The sequence below is a fragment of the Diadema antillarum genome, unplaced genomic scaffold (genome assembly GCF_040938485.1).
Source record: "Diadema antillarum isolate AM-2024a unplaced genomic scaffold, OU_Dant_1.0 seq00000546_RagTag, whole genome shotgun sequence".
In the NCBI taxonomy this organism is placed as follows: Eukaryota; Metazoa; Echinodermata; class Echinoidea; order Diadematoida; family Diadematidae; genus Diadema; species Diadema antillarum.
The window spans coordinates 1964806-1987680 of NW_027271492.1; the positions used below are offsets into that span (position 1 = coordinate 1964806).

The window sequence follows — 22875 nt, forward strand, 5'->3', positions numbered from 1 at the left end:
TGTCAAGGTAATAGTGCGCTTATGAAGGCCTCTGTGTCAATTTGCGAAAACAACATCTCACAAAAATGTCCGTGACCTTCTCATACATGAAAATACCTGTACGCACTAATAACAGCGTATACAGTACCATGTTTGATCTTGAGTACTTTTAAGAAATATCTTGTCAACATTAACAGTTTGCCTCAGCACCTCTTATTTTGTTTTTCATATTCTTTTATTCAAATTCGACCAAATACTAGAAAAATCAAGTAAGCAATGAAACAATTACACATGGATAAATAAGTCAAGTCATTACTGCTGCTAGATTAAAGATCATATTAAAATCAAATGCACAAAACATGTCACTTATTTGTTTGTTTGTTTCTGGTTTACAATTTTGCCATTTTTGCTATGACACTTCACGATCGCGGAGCCAACAGTCCCTTTAAATGTGACGTGTTGCTGCCACTTGCTCAAAAAAAATATCAGGATAGGGTGTTTGCTGACAGATAACTGGCACCACAATCTATGCCTGGCTTTCTGCTGACAGGGAAAGTTGGCAAGTGTCCACATGGACAAACGGACGTGACAAGTAAACATCGCGAGTGACGATACTCGAAAATACCCCGACATTATCGAACCCCAAACAATTTCACTTTCTCCTTTCAAGGAGATTGAAAGTAAAATCTGGGCAAGCATCTCGAAATTGGAAGGATAATGTACATCAAACTTTCGCTCAAAGTGAAAGCATTTCTAAAATCTATCTAATTTCTCGTTAACACGAACACAACAACAGCCAACTAATCTTTGATAGATGAATTTTTCTCCTTTTTCATTAGGGAAAAAGTAACTCTGTGTCAATGACATTAAAACTGAATCTTTCTTTTTTCCACATGGCTTATCACTCAGGCCACAAGAAACCCACAGAATTCATATACTTGATGTGGTAAGATCACCCTGAAAAAAAAAATGCTCCTTCAAAAAACAAATTTGACACAAAGGTGAAGGGAGAATAAGTTTCTGCATATGCAGGACAGCTGTTTTGGAATGAACCTCTACAACAAATTTATATTTCAACTATTAAATCTGGTCTGATATGTCAGATCAAAGCTAGTAATTTTTTTTTTCTACAACTTTGCTGTGCTGTGCATTTCTATTACACATAAATGCTCCTATGAAAACACATGAATGGCTTAGAAAGCAGAATGTTTTCCAAAAGCACTCAACAGCGTCAAAATACTGTGGCACACAAAGGGGTCTACAGTGTGGCACACAAACAGTTAAAGGTATAGATACCAATGGGAGCAGTGATTTAACAAATGTTCGAGTTATCACATTTGATGCTAATGTGTAGGTCAGTTATATCACAAAACATCCTACCATCTAAAAATTTTGCAATATAGCCTAAAATATAAGGAGATATCTCTATTTTTCTCACTAAACCATAACTGTTGACGGTTTAGTCTAGAAACAATTTTATTACGACTATTGTTCACACTTTGTAAATTTAACAATACTTAACATTGATTACAATGATTAAATTCTTTACATTGGTTATTTCTATCCTTAACTCACATTTTAGAACTCAACTATTTTGAAGCACTACAGCAGTGGTTCCGTTTCATCTGCAAACGGTAAATAATGCCTTCAAAGTCAACTTGACCATGTTGTAAAACTTTTGTCCCAATTTGACGAAACTCCTACCACTCCCTCTCTCTGATTTTATACAAATAGTGAATGGTCTCAAGTACGATGGTACAAAATTTTGCACAAGGTGAAAGATAGAGGTGCTCTATTCAACGAGGCAAAGCTGAGTTGAATAGTGCACCTCATCTTTCACCGAGTGCGAATTTGTGTTCCATTGCACGAGTAAAGACCATACACTATTTGTTTTATACAACACCTCGGACGTCAACAGATGTGGTCCACACAGATTCTTGAAGTTAGCACAGAAATAGCAACCATTTTTTTTTTTTTCGTGAAAAGGGAATAAGTAGCACAGTAACAGTCAGTTGTGCACAAATTCGATTGGTTGAAATTGTTCACAGTAAAATGAGTGACAGAATGCGCGCCACACAGGTTCGTTTATTGTGACATCAGAGCCATGCATTGGAATAAAAACTAAGAGTTGATCAAGTTTAACATGGAAGTCTACGGATATTGGCGACGTCAGCCATGCGATATCCATTTTTGCTCAAACAAAATTGCACGGCTGACAGCCACAGCATGCAGTGGTACTTTTTAATGCATGTCACGTGACGGGCAATCGAGAATCAAATTGCTCCAGTCCTTTAAGGTGTTGTATAATACTGATCATTACAGTCAACTCTGAATGCTATGTCTGATTATCGCTACACTACTACCATAGAGTTAGGTCTCGCTCAAATGGCGCAAAGGTTTTCAACAATAACAATAACACAGACAAAATAACAAAGGATTGCCACAAAACACTTCCCTATGATGGAGTTACCATGGTGTAATGTTTGCAGCAGGTGTACAATTCACATCTTGTGGGTTATTTTTGGCCGAGTGCTCCAAGAAAGCACACAAATACAGGTCAGCGTCTAGCGTCTTGTCTGTCATCTCGACTTTGTAAACCATGAGTCATTAAGCAAATATTTTCCACATGCATTTTTTGCTTTTCCTCTATCACTTTCCAAAACATGAACTTAACAGCAACTTCCTCCTTCATCATACTTAACTAGAAATGTCGCTATGGCGACTGATATGCCTCCGCCATAATGCATGATTCTCCTAATATTTTCAGTTTAAAAAATCTGAGCTGCATGGTCCTAAATGCTATCAGAATATCTGATAAGGTGTAAAAAACGAGCTGTGAAAATATTTTGCTTCAAACTCATCATTTTTACTTCAAAAAAGTAAAAATTTGAAATCACCTCCATAGACTACTGTGCTAGAATTATTCTCGGACCGAGAATAAATGCAATTATCATAGATATCTTCATAGTTAATGTGTTACTTTCATTATTTTTGCATTCTTGTGTCATCCATCTGAACATAATTAGACTGGTCAGGCAGCTCAGTTTTAGAATTTTTTAAATCGATCAAACACAATGTTAATCAGTGGCTTTCATAGGTCTAACATCTGTAATATTATAAAAATATTTTATTTTTGTTATATCATAAGGACCTTTGTAACCTTTGACCTTTGACCCCAAAATACCAGTGAATATTTGTCTTGTCATACTCTACCCTCACACCAAGTTAAACGTTCATGTCTCATAGTATGTAAAATACTGTACCAAAAGGGTTTTTTCACAAAATAACCTGTGACCTTTGACCTTTGACCCCGTGACCCTAAAATCCAAACAAAGTATTATCCCCCCAGGATATACCCTCATACCAAGTTTGATGTAAAACCACCACACAGTTCTTGAGATATCGACAAAAACAAAACGGGACGGACGTATGGACGTACGTATGGACAGACGGACGGACGACCTGAAAACATAATGCCTCCGGCAACTTCGTTGGCGGAGGCATAAAAATCGATTAATTAGCTCTATCAACAAAGTAATTTCCACATATTTGCTGGTGAAAATCTTACAGCACCATTCATACACAAAAACAAACAAACAAACAAACAAACAACCCTTTCCTGACATTTATATACTTGTTTCAACTAGTAAAAGCTGAGCCAGTCAAATTAAACTTGGTTTAATTATAAACCAACAAGACTTTCAGAGGGATTTGGGCAAGCTTACAGACTGCCTTTTATCAGTACAATCTGACAACCCAGTGGTAGGAATTCTATGTTAGACCAAAACAAATATTAATGATAATAAATATCACTGATTTAATGATAAACTATTTACAGAATAAACAAGAACAACCCCCAAGAAAAGAATAATCCCATCAAACAAATGATGCCGTCTGTGTAGATGACCCTGGTACAGAGTATAAAAGTGATGATGTCACAGGCTTTTGTTATAGCTAGTGCTAGTTCCAAACAAAATATTCCAGCACAAAGCTGTGGGCAGTGGGCTGGAACCAGGTATGAGCATTGATAGCAACCGTTGCGTTTATCGATATCACGGCTATGTGAGGTTGCTTAGAACCAGTTTCAAAGGCGAAGAATGGCTATGATATCACACTTAAGTACTCTATAAATCTCTTGCAGAGAGGGGAGAATAATGGCTCACCTGTGGACAAGGTCGTGCCTCTGACCAGCCGGCACACTCCCGTCCAGCCTCAGGTAGGTCACAGTGGGCATCTGTGATCTGTCAAAGGACAGAAGACGGGCAACTATCAGTTATGGGTGAGATGTGCCTCAAAGGTTAAAGGTCAACCTGAAACCTAATTCCATGTGGACATCCTCTAACGTATTTTACCAGTAATTCTTTACATCACAAATTCAATAATTGTTTTATCACGGTTTGCATTATTGATATCTAATCATTTAAAGTTTGATAACATAGAGCACTTGTCACTTTCTAACCAGTTCGAGTCATTTTATCAAGGTGGAAAGCTGCAGAGATGAATGAAGTTTTGGATAATTTTATCTCATCCTTTTTGGCGGGTCAATAAGCAGCCATCTTCGTGAACATGTTCTTACATTTTCCAATTATAAAAACACCAAGTTCTTTTTTTAGTAATCATATCTCTAAATGAATGAGTGATTTGTGAGTCACTTAAATCAGAAGTAGGTATCTTCTGTGCCAACTGCAAACCGAAGTTGATATTCCAAATGCAGCTTTGTCACAACTTCCATATCCCATCATTCAGACACACAGCACCAAGTACACATGCATGCAGCACACACTTTAGCCAGAAAATGTGCAGTTGAATGACAAAGTGAATGCAAGCCACACTAAGCTCTGTCTCCTTACAGATATACTTGAATCTTGTAGATAAATTCCTGACTGCAGCTTGTCCACGAAGCTAAACCCATTCAGACTTCAATTGAAAAGCAAGAATCATGAAAAAAAAAGACCCATTAAAGACAGGTCCAGAGACTACTGAGGCAGGTGTCTATGAGAAATGTGTTATAGGAAAATCAGTTTGTCCTCAACGGGTTGAACTTGACAACTCCTACACACCATCAATGGCCAAACTTGATTTGAGAAACCTGATTTAGGTTGGCAGTAAAAGAGTAAATGGACTATTAGAATGAGACATGTTTCTAGAAACATGTTTGCAAACAAGCTGTTTTTGTCAGTCTGAAAGGGCCTTAAACCAGGGTGTAATACTCACTTGAGAAGGTCATTCTCCACAATGTCCAGCATCCCTTTCAGCTGGCAGAAGAGCAGTACCCTGTGCTGACCGACCACTGACTGGGTCAGCTCGCCCCCGGGGCTTGACCCTAGACTGTCCACCCCAATCCCGCAGTCAAGGAGCAGTTGCCTGGACAACAAACAATAATGATGATAATGATACAAAGTCCTTTCAACTTCAAAGAGCATATTCTGAGAGAAGTCTGAAACCACTCAAAGGATGGAAATACTCAGCGGGGACAGTTTCAACGACATCACACAACTCTTCACAATCTCTAAAACAGACCATTTCAGTCTCTCCCCTAAATTCAAGAAACATTCATCTGTCATCTTTTCGTTTAAAAATAGAAGAAGCAGCAATAGACGGTTATTCCAATGTTCTGTCATTGCCATATTACGAAGGTACAAATTTAAGATTTCAATGCTCACCCTATATTTGAAGACTCTTACAAACAATTGACAGCAGTCCTGCACTAACAAAAGTTGTACACTTGGTCCCGTAAAGCTTTACATATATATCACTCCTTATCTTCAAGCTTCCATTCCTCTCCCCCTCTTTGAGAAGATGGTTACTCACTTGAGGGCCGTCAGCTTGGGGGCATGGTTGATGTCACGTAGGGATGAGTTCTGCTTCCTCAGCTGCTCTGTGATGGTGTCATACTGTGGGTGTTTGTTGTTCAGGACCAGCAGTGGATGATTGCACACCTTACGCAGGTACTGTAGGGCCTGCAGGGGAGGTAAGGAAGGGGGGGGACTTTCATGTTTCATCACAACGATCTAAAGTTACTCATTTTGATTTAATAATAGTAGACATTTATAGAGCACCTTTTCCACTGGATACAAAGCGCTGATTTGGAATTGTGGAGTCATCAAAACAACAAGAGGCTGCACAATCTTGAATACTTTGAAAATTTTGAATTGGTAAAAGAAAATTTGCTTAACTCCAATTTTTCATTAGCATTAAGTGATCTAAGTCAATTTTTTCTTGCGACTGCAGCAATTATTTATAACCGAGTGTTATTTTTCAGTAGTCTATGACCTATATGGTTTGAAGCATTTCTCCATCAACTGTAGGTACTTGGTATTATGCAGCAATAAAAGTTTCTTCACTGACTTCAAGGGTTGCCTTGAAAACAGGGTTATCACACTATATGCTGATATGATTATGAAATTGCTGTGAGGTCAGGGCTGCAAACATTCTCACATTGATATCAGGGTGATTGAAAAGAGCAATCAGGGAGACACTTGTGTGTTTCATGCATCTCGGTATGTAAATATGATTCCCCAAATCAAGAGAGTGCTTTTATAATCTCTTCCAAGGGACATAAAAAAAAAGGGGGGGGGGGGAATTCAAGCTTTCAGAGAACCTCCAACAAAATCAGGGAGACTTGGAGCTCCTGTAAATTCATGGTGAATTTCATCAAACTATCAAGAACAACTTGCTATGCCATTTAATTTGCCATCTACATTGTATAATAACTTCCATTACCTTCTATACCTTGCTGTAAAGTAATTTCAACATGCCTACTTAGGTCTAACCATGTGACAGTTTCACACAAGACCACTCTCATAAAACGGGGACTAGGAGGATTACACGCTCCCTCCTCATTGCTGGACATCGGTACTGGCCAACAAACAAACAAAAAAGGACAGCAATAGTCTACACTGTCCATAGGCCACCCACGGTCACCATGAAATGGCTGACCTGGAATATGTGTCCAGTGGCTGCAGCCGGCGCCTTGGCTTTCTCCCTCACAGCTCCCTTGTCCTCATCTTCCTTAGAGATGGCATCCACTACCCCCTTCTTGGCCCGGGACCTCGCAAAGTCCTCATAGAGTTGTACCTGATGGGAGGAGAGATAGAGAATGGATGGTCTTTAAATATCAGCATCTCACCAGCAGGTGTTAATGATAAGCAGAGCTGACACCATTCACACCATCATGATCTCAGGAGATGCAAGAAAGCCATCAGGGAAAAACTTGGTGCATTACATGCATGTCAAAATCAGGAAGGCTTTCATATTTACATTTCCAGATTCTTTTATCATGTTGATGTATTTGGGTACATCCTTAAACAATTAAGCTATGGGTTCCTTGTGAAAATCCAAGGACATGTGCCTAAACATTTAGTCACACTCTACTTAACCCACTTTCTATTGCCATCTAATTTTTACAACTTGTGCAATGTGACCTTTAGCACACAGTCGACTCGGTTGCCTCTGCCTTCTCACATGACATTGTATTTGGCCAAAACTATGTGGCCCTCTACTAACATTTTGATAAAGTTTGTTGAGCATCACCTGAGCTGAGTATCATGAAAATCAATCACTGGGGTATTCTTAAATCATGTCATCGGTGAGCTCTTGCATGTGTGGAATACTAGCTAACATTTCTCTTTGTGTATGTGCGTGTATACATTTGTTTCTTTGTAAATTTGATTTTCTTATGGAATGAAATTTTAGTAAAGAATACTAGCTGCCATTTTTGTGTGTGTATTTGTTTCTTTGTGAATATGACTTTGATGTCATGGAACAAAATTTGTGAATATAAAATACTTCAGCCACTTTTCTGTGTGTATTTGTTTCTTTGTGAATATGATTTTGATATAATCAAAGGAAAATTGATTAAAAAGTACACACACACACACACACACACAAAAGTATGTGTCTGTAAAGAGACATGGCCTACCTGTAGGGGGCTGAGCTCACAGTAGTAGTCCTGGATGATCTTGGGTGGCAGGTCGTCCAGGACGTCTTCCTTGAGTCTCCTGAGGAGGAAAGGCAGGACCTGACGGTGGAGTGCCTCCATGGCTAGGGCTCCTGCAGAAATATGAACCAAGAGCCAGTTAGAGAAAGAAATAACATATACACACATAAACAAGGTATAAATCTGAATGTGTCTGTAGCCATGGTCACACTGGGAAAAGATTGCAAAGTTCAAGATTGCTATCTTTAAGATCTTGAAGTTTGGCCAGTGTGACCGCAAACTTCTAACGAAACTTCTCACGAAACTTCTCACGAAACTTCCACTCAAACTAGGGAAATTTCCCTCACCTTGCCAATCTTCTTAATCTTTGGGCAGTGTGAAAGTTAGCAACTGAAACTTCACAAAATTTTTCACGTGACTAGTCAACCACCTGTCTGCGCATCGATCGATACCTCATTGGAATGCACATGTGTGCACTGTTATGTCAAGATCATTAGCCATCACATGGTGTGCTCTTTCTTCTTTGTTGTGCACATGCACCAGTGACCCTAACTTGCGAACTTAAAGATTGAGAAGTTTGGCTGCCAGTGTGGACGGATGACCAAAGATTGCAAACACTTTGCAACTTAAACTTTGTGATCTTTTGCTAGTATGACTGCGGCTTGGGACTTACTGTAAATAATGCATCTTTCACTGGGATGCAACAAGTCTTTATTAGCCAGAAATATCATTTTACAGGCAAGTGACATAATTCTGCTGGTGGGTGTAACTTATTTTGTTTTTGTTTTCCTCCTTTTCTATATTCTTTGAATAGATGAGCCGGTAGTCAGAAAATACCTCCCATGACATTTGCTCCTGTGATAATTGCTCCTGTGCAATATGTGCACACTAAGCCAAACATAAATTCTACCCACAAACATAACCCTAACCCTATTCCTACTCCTCACATCAAACTAAACCTAAAGCTTTATCACAACCCTAACCCTAAGTCCTTGGAGAAAATAAGACAGGAGCAATTGTCGCAGGAGCAGATGTTGTGTCACCACCCTGCACAGCCATGCACTGACTGCCCTGCAGTGATTTAACTCTTTATGTGCCATGGTGGAAACCTCCTGTGTGCCACATTATTCTGAGACACCAACATTGTCATGCTTTGAGAAAACATTCTGTTTTTCAAATCTCCGATGTATGTTACTTCCCTATATTTCTGTTAAGCTGGACAAATAGTGAGTAAAATTGCAGAGAAAATGCCAAGCTTTGCTTTCATGTAAATTGTATGACAAATCTATGGTTTGTTTTCTTTCAAATGACTAGTAGCTAAATTATTCTAAAGACATGACTTTTGCAAGTAAAGTAGTGACAAAAACTTAGGCTTTACATGCAAATCCCGTACAGAACATTCTTGTCAGTCAATCACAACATAAAATGCAAGCTTTATCTGAAAGGAACGAAAGCGCGAGAAACGCCTTCATTGAACTGCAGCATTTGGCGATTTATCAATCGGTTTGGGCGGGTTTGTGCATTTGAGCAGAATATGCAGAGTTAGCACGCTGTCAACTGAGTCGTAAGTACGAACGTGGCACATAAAGAGTTAAAAAACTCCCCTGACCCCTGATGGTGCCGATAAAGATCACATCAGCATCCTCACCTGCCTCTTGCTCCTTGGAGGAGCTCTTGGCATCCCTGCTCTGGAGGATGGGCTTGGCAAACCTGGCTGTGAACTGCTTCTCTGTGCCCAGCAGGCCTGGCATCAGGAAGTCAAACAAGGACCACAGCTCCAGTACGTTGTTCTGATGCAACACAAGAAGAAGAGAGGTTTGAAGAGAGTCTGGTTAAGATGGCTTCATCTCATGTCTGATCGACACCTTCATTGACTTTATTTTTCTTTTTGTCTGTACAAGCTGTCAAAAGCTGAACATGGTGTAACAATCAAGAACCAGTCACCTTAACCTGTAAGGATCTGGATTATGAGGATTGTGATTATGTTGGTCAAAAGCAAATTAAATAAATGATCATAGTGGTAATAATGATGATGATATTTATGGTGATGATGATGACAAAGAAGAAGAAGAAAAGGAAGAGAAGGAGAAGGGGAAGGAGGAGAAGAAGATGAAGAAGAGACAGAAGGAGGGGAAGGAGAAGAAAGAGGAGGAAGAGGAGAAGGGGATAAGGAGAAGATGATGAAGGAGGAGGAAGAAGACGGAGAGGAGGTAGAAGAGGGAAAGAAGGAGCAGAGAAGGAAAAGGAGAAGGAAGACGAGAAAAAGGAGGAGGTAAAGAAGGAAAAGTAAGAGAAAAACTTAACAATAATGGTAATATTGTTAATCACTATAACTTTGACAATGACAGTTAAGTTAATCATGACGAGTATGCTGGTGTTGGGATGGCAATTCATTGCATCCATCTTTACCAATCCATAAATCAGTTTGGGTAATTGTTCATCTGAATACAAAATACTGTGGTTAGCGCTTGGTCAAGTTTACCTGTATGGGTGTTCCAGAGAGGATGAGTCTGTGGCAAGCACTGAGCTGTTTGATGGCCTTGGCTAGCTTGGTCCGGCCATTCTTGATGATATGACCTTCGTCTAGTATGCAGTAATTCCAATCTATCGTCCTATGATGTTTCAAAGTAGAAAAGAAAGTAACGAGGAAAAGATATGACAAAACTCAAGCCAAAGGGACTGGTTGTAAAGCCAAGACAATTATTCTCTCTGTTCCTGCTTTTCCCATGCAGGGATATCTCTTCTGACATGTAATATATACATGTATGTCAGCTTTGTTCCTTTCACTTGAATAGTTATGTTGTTATTCTCAACATATAATTTGATCTTTTCAGTTTTTCACCCATGTGGGTAAATCTTATCTTCATATCATGTCCAATACCTGGATAGAATTATTCATAGAAGTCACTCAATCTGGTGCTTTTTTTGTTCACAAATTTTTAGATATCTCTACCTACAGCATATTCTCTGTTGGTAATGCCTGGGGAAAGTAAAGTTGTCATATGATTTCTGAATTAACCTAGTCCTATCATCAGTCAAAGAGAAGTCAGATCAGATTTGCAACATAGAGGTAAATATTGCTGTCTAATGGGTTTGATTACTGAGACACAAAAAAGGTTCAACTCAACATCTACTTTAATATATATTTTAGTACGGCAAAGATGAATCAATATGCAAAACTCTGTCCTAACAATATCACAAAATCATCACTGACTTGGTAGGTTCTGGGTGTTTAGTCTCAAAAAGGTTCTTGTAGAATGCTTGAAAAATTGTGAATCTACATCTAACATCAGCTTACCTGAAGAAGTCGATGTCATTCCTGACTATGTCGTAGGAAACTATTACAAGGTTGTGCTTCTTCACTCTGCTCCTCAACCTAGATAATGTAAACAACATAAGTAAATATAAGAGAAAGTTTACATTCAACCAGATGACTTTGTTCTTGTTGTTGTTATGTCTTTCTTCAATGCAGATGGATGCTGAGGAGTGAAATCAAATGACTGATAACAACACATATAGAAACAACATTAAAAAAAAAAGGAGAGCAAGGCTTGCATATGTTCTACACAAAATTAACCAGCTTTGATTGCAATATCCACACAGTTGACAGAAAGCCAGTCGCAAAGTTCCTCTCTCCATGCAAGTATTCTTACAAAAAAACAAAACAAACAACAACACACACACAAACAAAATCCCTTAGACTACAGATGAAAGAACCATTTACTTTGTGCGCTCCAGAGGTGGGCCGGTGTAATGCAGGGGGTTGAGGTACTGCTTGGGGCAGAACTTTTGCACCTCGTACACCCAGTGTCCCGTCAGTGTGGGCGGGCACACCACGATGGAGGGTAGCCGTGAGCAGTCAGCGCTCTGTGTCTTGCGATATGCCGTCTCCCGGAGGTGATGGTCCCCAGCCATAATGCAGATGGACTGGAGAGTCTTACCAAGGCCCATGTCGTCACACAGGATGCCGTGCAGTTTGAATTTGTTGAGGAAGGCCAGCCAGTTGACGCCATCCTAGGGTGCAAAGGTTAAGTAACAGTGTACATTCACTGAACACCAGCACAGACATAACTTGCTTGCATACTTACTACTCCATCAATATTGTATTGGTATGAAACTCAAAGCATTCAGAGAGCTCAAACCTCCACCAAAGTCATGGGGTCACTCTTATCATGAGACCTGTGCACACATCCTTCAAAGAAATTGTGGATCTGGATTATGATTAGGAGCACCATCAAACACCAATCACCGGTTCCTCTTACCACAACAACAACAACAACAACAACAACAAAACTCCTGAAACATTCACCAAAATGTGTTCATACCTTTCTGTACAATATTGCCTAAAGGCAGGCAAACAAACACACCTACAGACAAAAGCAGACGAAGGTACATGTACTTACTTTATGTCTGATTGGATGCACATTTTCACAAACAACCTATGAATATAATGAATTTACTTCATGGAAGAACAGAGGAAATGGGAATTTGCAAAAATGGCCGGCTGCACATATACACAATCCTTACTACCTGAACAGTCATGGAAGCATTTGTGTTCATAACATGTGTAATTTGTTACAGTGTATGCAGAATCAGTGGCAGATACCATTCGATTGACATGAATTTCTATTTTGCTTTTTCATAGCTACCCCATTTTTATCCACATTTTTTAATGATTTATTGCAGTTTGCACTTGACCCCAATCTTTTCCTCCAAATAATCATGAAAATATTTGTTTTTCTTCCCACTATATTATATTCCCATTGGACATTTCCAGCTAAAGGTATGGCTAAGAAGGGGCAGATTTTGTGGGAAAAAGTTGTCAACGTCTCAACCTTTGACCTCGAGGTCAAGGAGGGTCAGAAAGAGTGACTAACCTGCTGGTATTTGCGGAGTTCAGCCTTGATGGGGACGGGCACCTTGTAGCTGTCCAGTTTGGACGAATCGAGGAGCTGCTCAAGGAAGTGTCGCTCCCTCGTCTTCTGCTCCACGAGGTCAGCAGTCATGGCTGGAGGGTCAGGGATGCCTGCCTGTAGGTCAGAGGTCAAGGGGTTATAGAGTGAAGGGTGAGCAGCAGGCTGTTCAGTTCATAAGACATGATGTAATTAGAAATCAAATATCAGTGTAACGAATCATCAGGATCAGGCATCTACATTACCTGTTCTGCTTTTGATTTACTATACATACTGAAGAGTTGAAGAAGACATTTGGTACCTTCATACATGTAGCTGTAAATGTATGTCATTAATTTATTGCAGGCAATTTATCTAATCATCCAGAAGTACCTAGGCAATATCTTGGAAGGCATTACTAACAAAAAATTATTATCCCACTTGACCGGACTGGGAATTTGAGGTGGGTCCCAATATTTTAAACAGGCAAGTGTCCATACATTGTATATCTTTCCTAGCTTGACAGAAACTTCAAGTTGCCTTTGGTAATATGGGCAACTGGAGTTGTCAGGGTTGTAGGGTTGATATGCACTGATTGACAGACATTGAAAGATTCTCGAGACTGACCTCAAGCGGCATGAGTCTGATGAGCGTGGCGAAGCACTGCGTGGCCGTCAGACGAATGCTGTCCACCTGGTCGCTCATCCTCCCAAGGAGAGGCACGACCAGGAGGACAATGTAGGGCACGATGTCCATGGACAGCTGGTCTATGATGCCTGGTGGGGTGGACATGGGGTTAAGGAGCTATTCTGATCCTGCTTGACATGGCCAGCTTTGTGCTATTAACTGTTCAGCACATCAATTAAACCAAAGTACTAATCTGCAATCCACAGTGGGTAATGAAATATATTACCTGGTTGAGTCATCAAATATGAGCTCGACAAAAAGTTTAAGTAATAAAGGGGGAAAAAATGAATGATTGGAACCTTGTGTGAAGTGCAGGTCTCATGTATGTATCTGGAGTGGAAGCAAGCATCGCACTGCAAAACTGACTGAAGCCTCACCCTCAACAATAACAATGCACCTTTGGTTTCATTTCTTCATGTCACTCCTAGATTTGGAGGTTTAAATTCTGTACTCATTAGTGAAATACTATTCTCTTACAGCCTCTTCCATGAGAAATGTCCTCAAGCTATTTGATGCCGACTATCTAAGACTGAGTGGTAGCTGTATTAAGGATACAGGCCAGAGCCTCCACCGCCCCCTCTCTCTTGACCTCGTCCTCCTGGGCCCCAAGCATCGGGACCACCTCCACCAGGATGCGGTTCAGCGTTGCCGTGGTGATGACTTGGCCCAGTGTTCCCAGGCAGCGGGCGGCCATGTGCCGGACGGTGGTGTACGGATGCTCCAAGCTTGTGATCAGCGGTGAGAGAAGCTCTTCTAGCTGTGAGTGATGCAGTATCATGGTGATATACCATCAACAATCTCATAAGTGCACTTGGTGTAGTCATACTAATTTAGTAAGTAGTCAATTCAGAACTTTAAACTAAAGTATTTCAGCTACATTCTCTTCATACTAGTTAAATGCAAGTCATGACAGATCATTCATAAAGCACAAGAAGAAAAAAAAACTCAACCTTCAGATTAAACAGCATTGAAATAGAAGTGATAATAATGACTGCTTGGCCAGGCTTGGTCAATACAATTAATGTATGAGCATTGTGGTAAAAGTGCAATTACTCTGGAGTCTTTTACAAAAGGTCCTGGGTTTGATTCTTGATGGTACAATCATCTTCTTTGACCCTTTTTTCTTCAAGATTTACAAATGGGTAACTCGCAATGCTGGAGTACAGATAATACCTGGGAACTTGGGGAGAGTACAGTAGTCGTGGTAATATCTGGTGAGGCTACCCTGCGTGAAAAGGACAACAGACTATTGTACAGTGACTTCCTAGAACATGTGAATGTCTGACCTTTGGGTGTAGGCTGGAATGGATGACCGGAGCTAATGTCTCAAAGACTTGCAAAGTGGTGACCAGGTCCTGGGCTTGCTGGTCCTTGTCAAGGAACTGAGACTGATCTGTCAATCAGATGAAAAGTCACATCAACCAATCAATGAAACAAATCATCCAACATGCCAACACAATATATACTGTCATGATATTCTACAAAATAAGTTAGAGACACCACTTCATCATACAGCTGTCATAATATGCTGCGAGCTATTAGATCATCGCTGCTTTTCACATTTTCTCTTTCCTTCTTTCATTTCTTCCCATCTTTTTTCCCCTTCTTTTCTCCTTGTCCTTTGCTCTTCTCCCTTCCCAGGGCAAGTTTTAGACAGACATTAAACTTCTGAGAAAATGTTAAATTAATATCATAACAAACCATCCGGAAACAATTACGCACATTTTTCACTTACAATTACGATGTCATCCAAGTCACTGTAAAGATACAGTGCGGAAAGAACAGCACTATATGAGTTTGACACATAGCACTAATAAATCATCAACTTGGCATTTAAAAACCTAAAGACCCCAATGGCAAGAGAAATTATGCCATTCTGACCTACATTCCCAAAGCTGTTATGCAAGGTCTTTGCCTTCTCTAGTACACAAATATAGCTGCTACTTGTGAATGGTCAATCCAATAGACCAGTTCATAGTCAGCGACGGGTTTAAATGTCTCCAAATTTTAAACTCTTGAAACAACACAATTGTACAGCTAGATATCACCCAATTATGTAATCCAACTTACACTTATGTTTAAAAGCTCCCTTGAATTTTTAGAACTGTTCCATCACTGCAACCTAAAAATAAAATCATTTCTCTCACCAAAGTTTCCAGGCTGAATCTGTGTCTTGATTTGTGCTGTCATGGACTCCCATAGTTTGCCCGCCGCATCCACCAGCCGGGGACCAAAGTGACCTGCAATAGTGGTCAGCGCCATCTCCGCACCCCGCTGCTGGACTTTCACCTGCCGGGCACTCTCACCCTCGCCGTCACGCAGGTCATTCAGGTTGATCCCAGTATCGGAGAAGCTGCCATCACGGCTCCGAGACTTCACGAAGGCTGCTCGCCTGCTGGCCGCGGTGAGTGCGGCTTGCTGTCAACACAATGGGTTGATCAATTGGAGTCAAACTCAATGTGCACACTGTGACGCTGTGCTGTACTAAATAATGGAGTTTGCTTCTTTTTTTTTTTTTTTGGGGGGGGGGGTCATTTTAACCTAACTTCACTTAATCTATGATGCTGTAAAACACTCTCTTTATGATTGAATCTACTCTCTGTCCCAGTCTAGTTTAATGTAACACTTTTCACCCTCAGCTCTTTACACTCTTTGTCTTTGTATTCTTCCACCTGGATTTTCATTCCCATCTGTGAACTAGGTCAATGATATTGCAGGTTTTGAAGTGCTTTTGCTCACTCTCTTTAGAAATAGTATCAGTAATAAAAACAAATTTCTCAGAGTCTGGAGATAATGTTTAATTGATCAATATTGAATGTACACTTTAAGTTGGCCATTCAAAGAAAATCATTTAGAAGCCAGCTGTCCACTTCAATGTTTCCGGAGGAAGAAATAGAGGCAGTAAGAAATACTAAAAACATCAATGCAATAACATGTAGAACACTGGACTTTCTCAATGCCTTACAAACAATGCTGGTATTGTTATTGGAGGAGATTTTCAGCAGGTAATGTTCGACATGTGAACACTAAAAAAAAAAAAGCTTTAAATAATGCACATGCATGAAAATCTTTCAACGTATGAATAAATTAATAGCATTATATGAAACACACCTGTTGTTGTTTGGACAATGTCAAAACACCGTGCAACTTGTCACACTGTATCACACTCTGGGAATTCCCCTCTCCCCCTCCCAGTGTCAGCGGTGATGAGGGTCGGGATCCACCCGGGGCGACGCCCGGCACTGTCAGGGTGTTCGAGCTGGGCTCGGCCGAGGTCACCTTGAGCGGCTGGGAGACGGAGGGGGTGATGGAGGGGTCGGAGCAGAGGCTGGTGCAGAGGTTCTTGATGATTTTGGGGTTGGGGCAGGGCTGACGGGAGGAGCACAGCTCCAGAAGCCGGGCTAGACTCACTGCCGCCCTTCTCTACAGGGATGGAGATGGGAAATAAAAGAAACTTTACTGATCAGTCAGAGGTAGAAGACCTTACTTCCAAAGCATTAAAGTTGTCTTGAGAATCTAGTCAGTTGGCAAGGACAATGCACTTACAAAATATTACAATAGATACTGTGTATTAATGCTTTCATATCCTCAGCCTCATGGATGTTTGAAATAGCATACACTTGGCAAACGTCTGACTCAATACAAGTGAATGAATTTTTTTTTTTCACTTACATAATTAAAACAGAGCAGCTCATTTCATTTCAGTCACTGCATCTCCTGGAACCTTGTGGCGAATTGATTAACCGTTGCAGACGGTTTGATTTTGCTACAACACGCATTTCCATAGATGCTTGCCCAAGTATACTCGGGACTCATTCTCAACGGGTTAAGAAAAATAAGGTATAGATGCACACTTAAACATAATGTTAAGGAAATTTGTCCTTGCATATAAGTTTTCATGTGGTTGAAAAACTATCAAACTATAAGTACTCGGCATGACTGTCACTTGCAAAAATTTTGTATCAATGTGATTCACAAAAACTATTTGGTGAAAAAAAAAAATTTATTGGCTTGTGTGGTCAGTGATGGATGAAGGTCACTGACCTGCATGAATGGACTCTCCTCCTTCTTGACCGCTTCCATCAGTGGTCTGATCACAGGATTTAATTTGTCTGGCAGGGCTTGGAGCAAGACTAGCGCTGCTGTTAGGCAGGACTGGGTCCTGGTGAATAAAAAAACCCCCAACAATTGTATTTACAAAGAAAAGGAAATCTAAATAAAGGAATGAAGAAACAATTACAAATGTATGCTAGCCTTCTGCAAAGAACAGGCAGAAATTTCATCTACATCACTATCCCCCTGATTTCTTAGAACCATAACATCAGGCATTTACTGCTGTTCTTGCCTCAAGAAATTCATCTAAATTTCGTCCTCAAGATCATATATATTTTTTTCTATTTATCTAGAGTTTCATGATTTCTTGTATATTCTCCTTCCCTTGACTTGCATCGCAGGTAACACTTTCCATCAACTAGAGGAACAAAGAGGAAACATTCACCTCATCATTTCTAACATTTCTATCAGACTTAATGTCATCTCAGGTAGAATCCTCTTAAAATCCTCACAATATCCATTGATTTCATCGGTTGGATATCACTTTTATAGAAATTATATGCGGAAAACTCAATGTCCATATTCTCTATAATTTATGAAAAAAAACACACATTTTCTTTGTATTTTCACTTTAACTGCACTATGTGTGAATGTGTAAAACGGCTCCATTATACCATGTTTATAACTAATGAATATCTAAAACCCTCTAAATTAACAGTCTCTCTATCTTCAGGGCAATACCTGATATTAAGGAGGAGGAGAAAGAGGAGGAGATGGAGGAAGAGGGAAGAATAGAAGAGAAGAAAGAAGAAGGGAAGGAAGAGGAGAATGATGATGAAGAGAAGCATGAGGAAGAGTCATAGAAGGAGATAGAGAGATACATGTAGGATTAAGTAGAGAAGGAAGAGAGGTAAGAGGAAGAGGGTGGGAGGAGGAAGAGGAGAAGGAGGAGAAGGAGGAGGAAGAGGAGGAAGAGAAGGAAGAGGAGGTTTTGGTATAAGGACAAGGAGGAGAAAGGGGAGATTGAGGAAGAGGGGGAAAATGAGGAGAAAGAGGAAGGGGAGGAGGAGGAGGAGAAGCATGAGGAAGAGGTAGAGTCATAGAAGGGGAAGATAGAGAGATATAAGTAGAGGAGGAAGAGATGTTAGAGGAGAGGATGGGAGGAGGAAGAGGAGGAAGAGGAGAAAGAGGGGGAGGAGGAGGGGGAGGAGGAGGAGGAGGAGGAGGAGGTGCAGATCAGAAGCAAAAATACTTCGCTCACTTTGTGACCGATTTGTAGGCAAGCTAATATTGCAAGGTAATATGCATTTAATTGTTACCCTAATATGTCATTATTCAAAGAACAGGTTTTGATTAAATGATGCAATTGACTGTACACACAATAATACACCTACACATGTATTATTATCTCAATTCACTTCATCAATACCTTTGGGTATTACGTGTCCATGCATGCATATGGCGGCATGTTCATTAGTCTGTGCATCTACTGTAAGGACATTCTTAAGAAATAAAACACCTGTAACATCTCAGGGACACAAATACTCTGCTTGAAAGTTTTCATAAAAAGACCTAAGGCTGTCAAAAGCTTTTGTAAACTTAAATGAAACATTCTATATGTATGCTCACGTACAAACACTAGACATCTCCCAATGACAATAAATCTCAGATATTCTATATGAATCACATCTATCCCTGATCCCATTTCATTCAAATCTGTTCACAGGGGATTACTCCAAAACAAATCAGCAACAAAAATAACAGGAACCTTACCTTGGAAAACTGGAGGCAGGAATGTCTGGTCGGACAGTCCTCCAAATCGTGACTAAATTCTAGAAAATCAAAAAATAAATCACATCACATCAGAGCGGTAATAGAGTTGTGGTACATTTCAGTCGACAGTTCACTGCAAACTCCCTGAATACTGGCACAATTTAGAGTGAAGTCATACCACTACGTAAGTCCAAGAGGAAGAGATGCACCATCTGAATATTTGGCAGACCTGCTACTCCTTTTTCTCGAAGTTCCATCATTTTCACACAACTTATTCAGAAGATATTACTATTGCTGCATTGTGGCAGAGTATCTCATTAGGGCTCAAGAATTTTCTGGGATGGGACTGGCTGGGGGCAGATCTACCTGTGGCCATAACGACTTTGCCCTGCAAAAGGATGGGTGTCTGCTCCACATAAAGACATGATGGTTTTGTCAAGATTAGACATACAACAGGAGTATATACATGTCTCAGTGACACACAAATTATCCAGTCCAACACATCGCAAGAAAACCTGTACTAATGCTTTGGTCATGCATGTAGTGCACTGAATCAGCAAATCTTTGCCTCCTGTAAATATCTCAAAATTTTACACAGATTTTTGCACAATTCAGTCATATTTTGTACCCCCCTCCCCATTCGAGAGAAAACATGCCAGAAGTATTTTCTACCTTCAATGTAGCCCCCTCTCACAAAAGTGTATATGAATCAGTAAATCTGGTATGCCAGAAATCTTGTCAGCCCTTGCATTCTATTCACAGAAGTTCATTCAAATCTTACAAAGTATACAGAATTTTACATGCACTACAATGTACATACAGTTTCTCTTAAAATGCTGTCTTATTTCAGAGATATGACATGTACTTTTGTAACACATCAAGTATTGGCTGCAGCCATGTTGTATGACAGGAAGATTTACCTTGCACTCAAACTGTAGTTTCATGAATGTGTTGGTCACCTCATCATAGTATGGAGTGCTGGTCAGGGTCTCGACCAGCGCTGATCTCAGGGCATCGGGACATTTGCACTCCTGGCAAGGGATAGAACACAAACACTTGTGTTTAGTTTATATAGGCCCTGTCTTGATAAATTTTCCTCTTTTAAGCCAATGTGAAGTAGGCTAATTGCATAAGCCTATACCACCTTGACTGTCGGCTGTCAATGCTTCTCAACCATCAAACGTTACTAGCATCATCATCACCATCAAAATCATTATCATCATCACCATCAAAATCATCATCATCACCATCATCATCAAAATCATCATCATCACCACCATCATCAACATCATCAATATCATCATTATTACAATCATCATCAGCATCATGACCATCAACAGCATTTCATCACCATCATTATCATCACCGTCATCATCATCATCATCATCATCACCATCACCATCACTATCATCATCATCATAAATGTCAAAATAGGGAAGGTTCCACAGAGCACTCAGAGAGATATCTGTGTGATACATGCAATTTAACCCATTGAGGATGAGTCCCAAGTCTACTCAGGCAAGTGTCTATGGGAAATGCGTGTTGTAGCAAAATCAGTCTGTCCTCAACAGGTTAAGAAGCAAATTCAATTCCTGCATTAAGGAGACTTTTATCATATCTTGTCACGGCATAAATGAGATACTGAAGTCTTCAGGGAGTCTGCTGCAGAATCATGGAGATTTGGCAACTCGGTCTTCATCACAAGGCTGCCCATGTTTTAACATCAAAATCAGGAGGTCCCAATGAACAATTATCATCATCATCATCATCATTGCCATCATCATCATCATCATTATTATCATCATCATCATCAGCAGCAGCAGCAGCGTCGACATCGCCATCGTTGTCATCGTCGCCATCGCCATCGTCGTCATCATCCTCATCATCATCATAATTACCATTACCATCAACATCATCATTAACATCATTATCATCATCATCATCATAAATGTTAAAATCGGGGAGGTTCCACAGAGCACTCAAAGAGATATCTGTGTGGTACATGCAACTGGGAGACTTATAATATCTTGTCAGGGCATAAAAGAGATACTGAATTCTTCAGGGAGTCTGCTGCAGAATCATGGAGACGTGGTAGCTCAGTCTTCATCACAAGGCTGCCCACGTTTCCACATCCAAATCAGGGAGATCCCAATAAGCAATCATCATCATCATCATCATCAACATTACCATCATTATCATCATCAGCAGCAGCAGCATCGCCATCGCCATAGCCATCACCACCACCATCACCACCACCATCACCATCATCGCCACAGTCATTGCCATCACCATCACCATCATCATCACCATCATCGCCACCGTCATTGCCATCACCATCATCATCACCATAATCATCACCACCATCACCACCACCATCACCACCACCATCATCATCACTGCCACCGTCATTGCCACCGTCATTGCCATCACCATCACCATTGCCATCATCATTACCATCGTTATCATCATCATCAGCAGCAGCAGCAGCATCGCCATCGCCGTCACCATCACCACCATCGCCACCGTCATTGCCATCACCATCATCATCATCACCATCATCACCACGACCGTTCACCACCACCATCACCATCACCATCACCATCACTGCCACCATCATTGCCATTGCCATCACCATCACCATTGCCATCACCATCACCATCCCATCACCATCACCATCACCATCACCATCACCATCACCATCACCATCACCATCATCACTGTCAAACCACCAAGAAATCATTATCATTACTCTTAATGCCGTCATCACATCACCATCAGCCATACACTTATTGCCATTGTTCAGACCACACTAGCTGAAACCTCAAAGCACCTCACCTGCCCAGCCTTGGCCCACTCCTCCACCACCAGGGCGGCTACCATCCTCTGGACTGAGTTCTTGGTGTTAAGGTGAAAGTGCAGTAGCTGGCTGAAGGGATTCATACCCCCTTCCTCTGTGGGGGCCAGGCAGGCCGTCAGGTGGGGGGCTAGTCTTCCCAGCAGGCTGTGAATTCAGACAAGAAAATCTTAACCCGTTGAAGACAAGTCCCGAGTATAACAGGACAGGTGTTTGTGGGAAATGTGTATTATAGCAAAATCAGCCCATCCTTAATAGATTAACATTTCTGATGCAGAATTATACTTCACCACCAACTGTGCTATCTTGTTCTCGATTCTCTTTTACTGCTGGAACAGGGTTGATGTGTTCATTTTGTTATTTAAGCCAATTGCATTTTTAACTCCATGGCAAAGTTGTAACATGGTCCCTTTTTCTGTGTCCCCTTCCAAATGCATACTAACTTGTGTATAGTCACCTGCCCAGTAGAAGGGCCATACCATGAAATTTCACCCCAAATCGAATTTTTGTTCATGACATGATTTGACAGAATTCTGAAAGCTCTTTCATACGATGCGATCTTAATTCTTTTTGTAATTTTAGAGCCCACAAGCCTTAGGGTCCCTTCTGCCGGGCAGGGGACGGTATTCAATGGCAAAAGTCAGCATTAGAAGTCTCGTTGTGAAATTTCAACCCATTAAACCTCCACATAACACTAA

The 22875-nt window shown here is 40.6% G+C and overlaps 1 protein-coding gene across 1 annotated transcript in view; it reads right to left on the reverse strand.

Annotated features, from left to right (window-relative positions):
* Positions 1-22875, reverse strand: part of LOC139734769 (TATA-binding protein-associated factor 172-like) — a 78580-nt gene that overhangs the window by 38702 nt on the left and 17003 nt on the right. The window contains exons 16-34 of the mRNA XM_071645563.1: positions 22159-22324; positions 20244-20354; positions 19324-19382; positions 17542-17659; positions 16609-16920; positions 15645-15915; positions 14784-14890; positions 14053-14254; positions 13438-13586; positions 12796-12948; positions 11643-11932; positions 11217-11294; positions 10401-10530; positions 9567-9708; positions 7901-8031; positions 6919-7056; positions 5791-5939; positions 5194-5343; positions 4143-4220 (exon numbers count right to left, since the gene is read on the reverse strand). Of these exons, the coding sequence (XP_071501664.1) occupies positions 4143-4220; positions 5194-5343; positions 5791-5939; positions 6919-7056; positions 7901-8031; positions 9567-9708; positions 10401-10530; positions 11217-11294; positions 11643-11932; positions 12796-12948; positions 13438-13586; positions 14053-14254; positions 14784-14890; positions 15645-15915; positions 16609-16920; positions 17542-17659; positions 19324-19382; positions 20244-20354; positions 22159-22324 (2934 nt within the window). The remainder of the gene's footprint in view (positions 1-4142; positions 4221-5193; positions 5344-5790; positions 5940-6918; positions 7057-7900; positions 8032-9566; positions 9709-10400; positions 10531-11216; positions 11295-11642; positions 11933-12795; positions 12949-13437; positions 13587-14052; positions 14255-14783; positions 14891-15644; positions 15916-16608; positions 16921-17541; positions 17660-19323; positions 19383-20243; positions 20355-22158; positions 22325-22875) is intronic.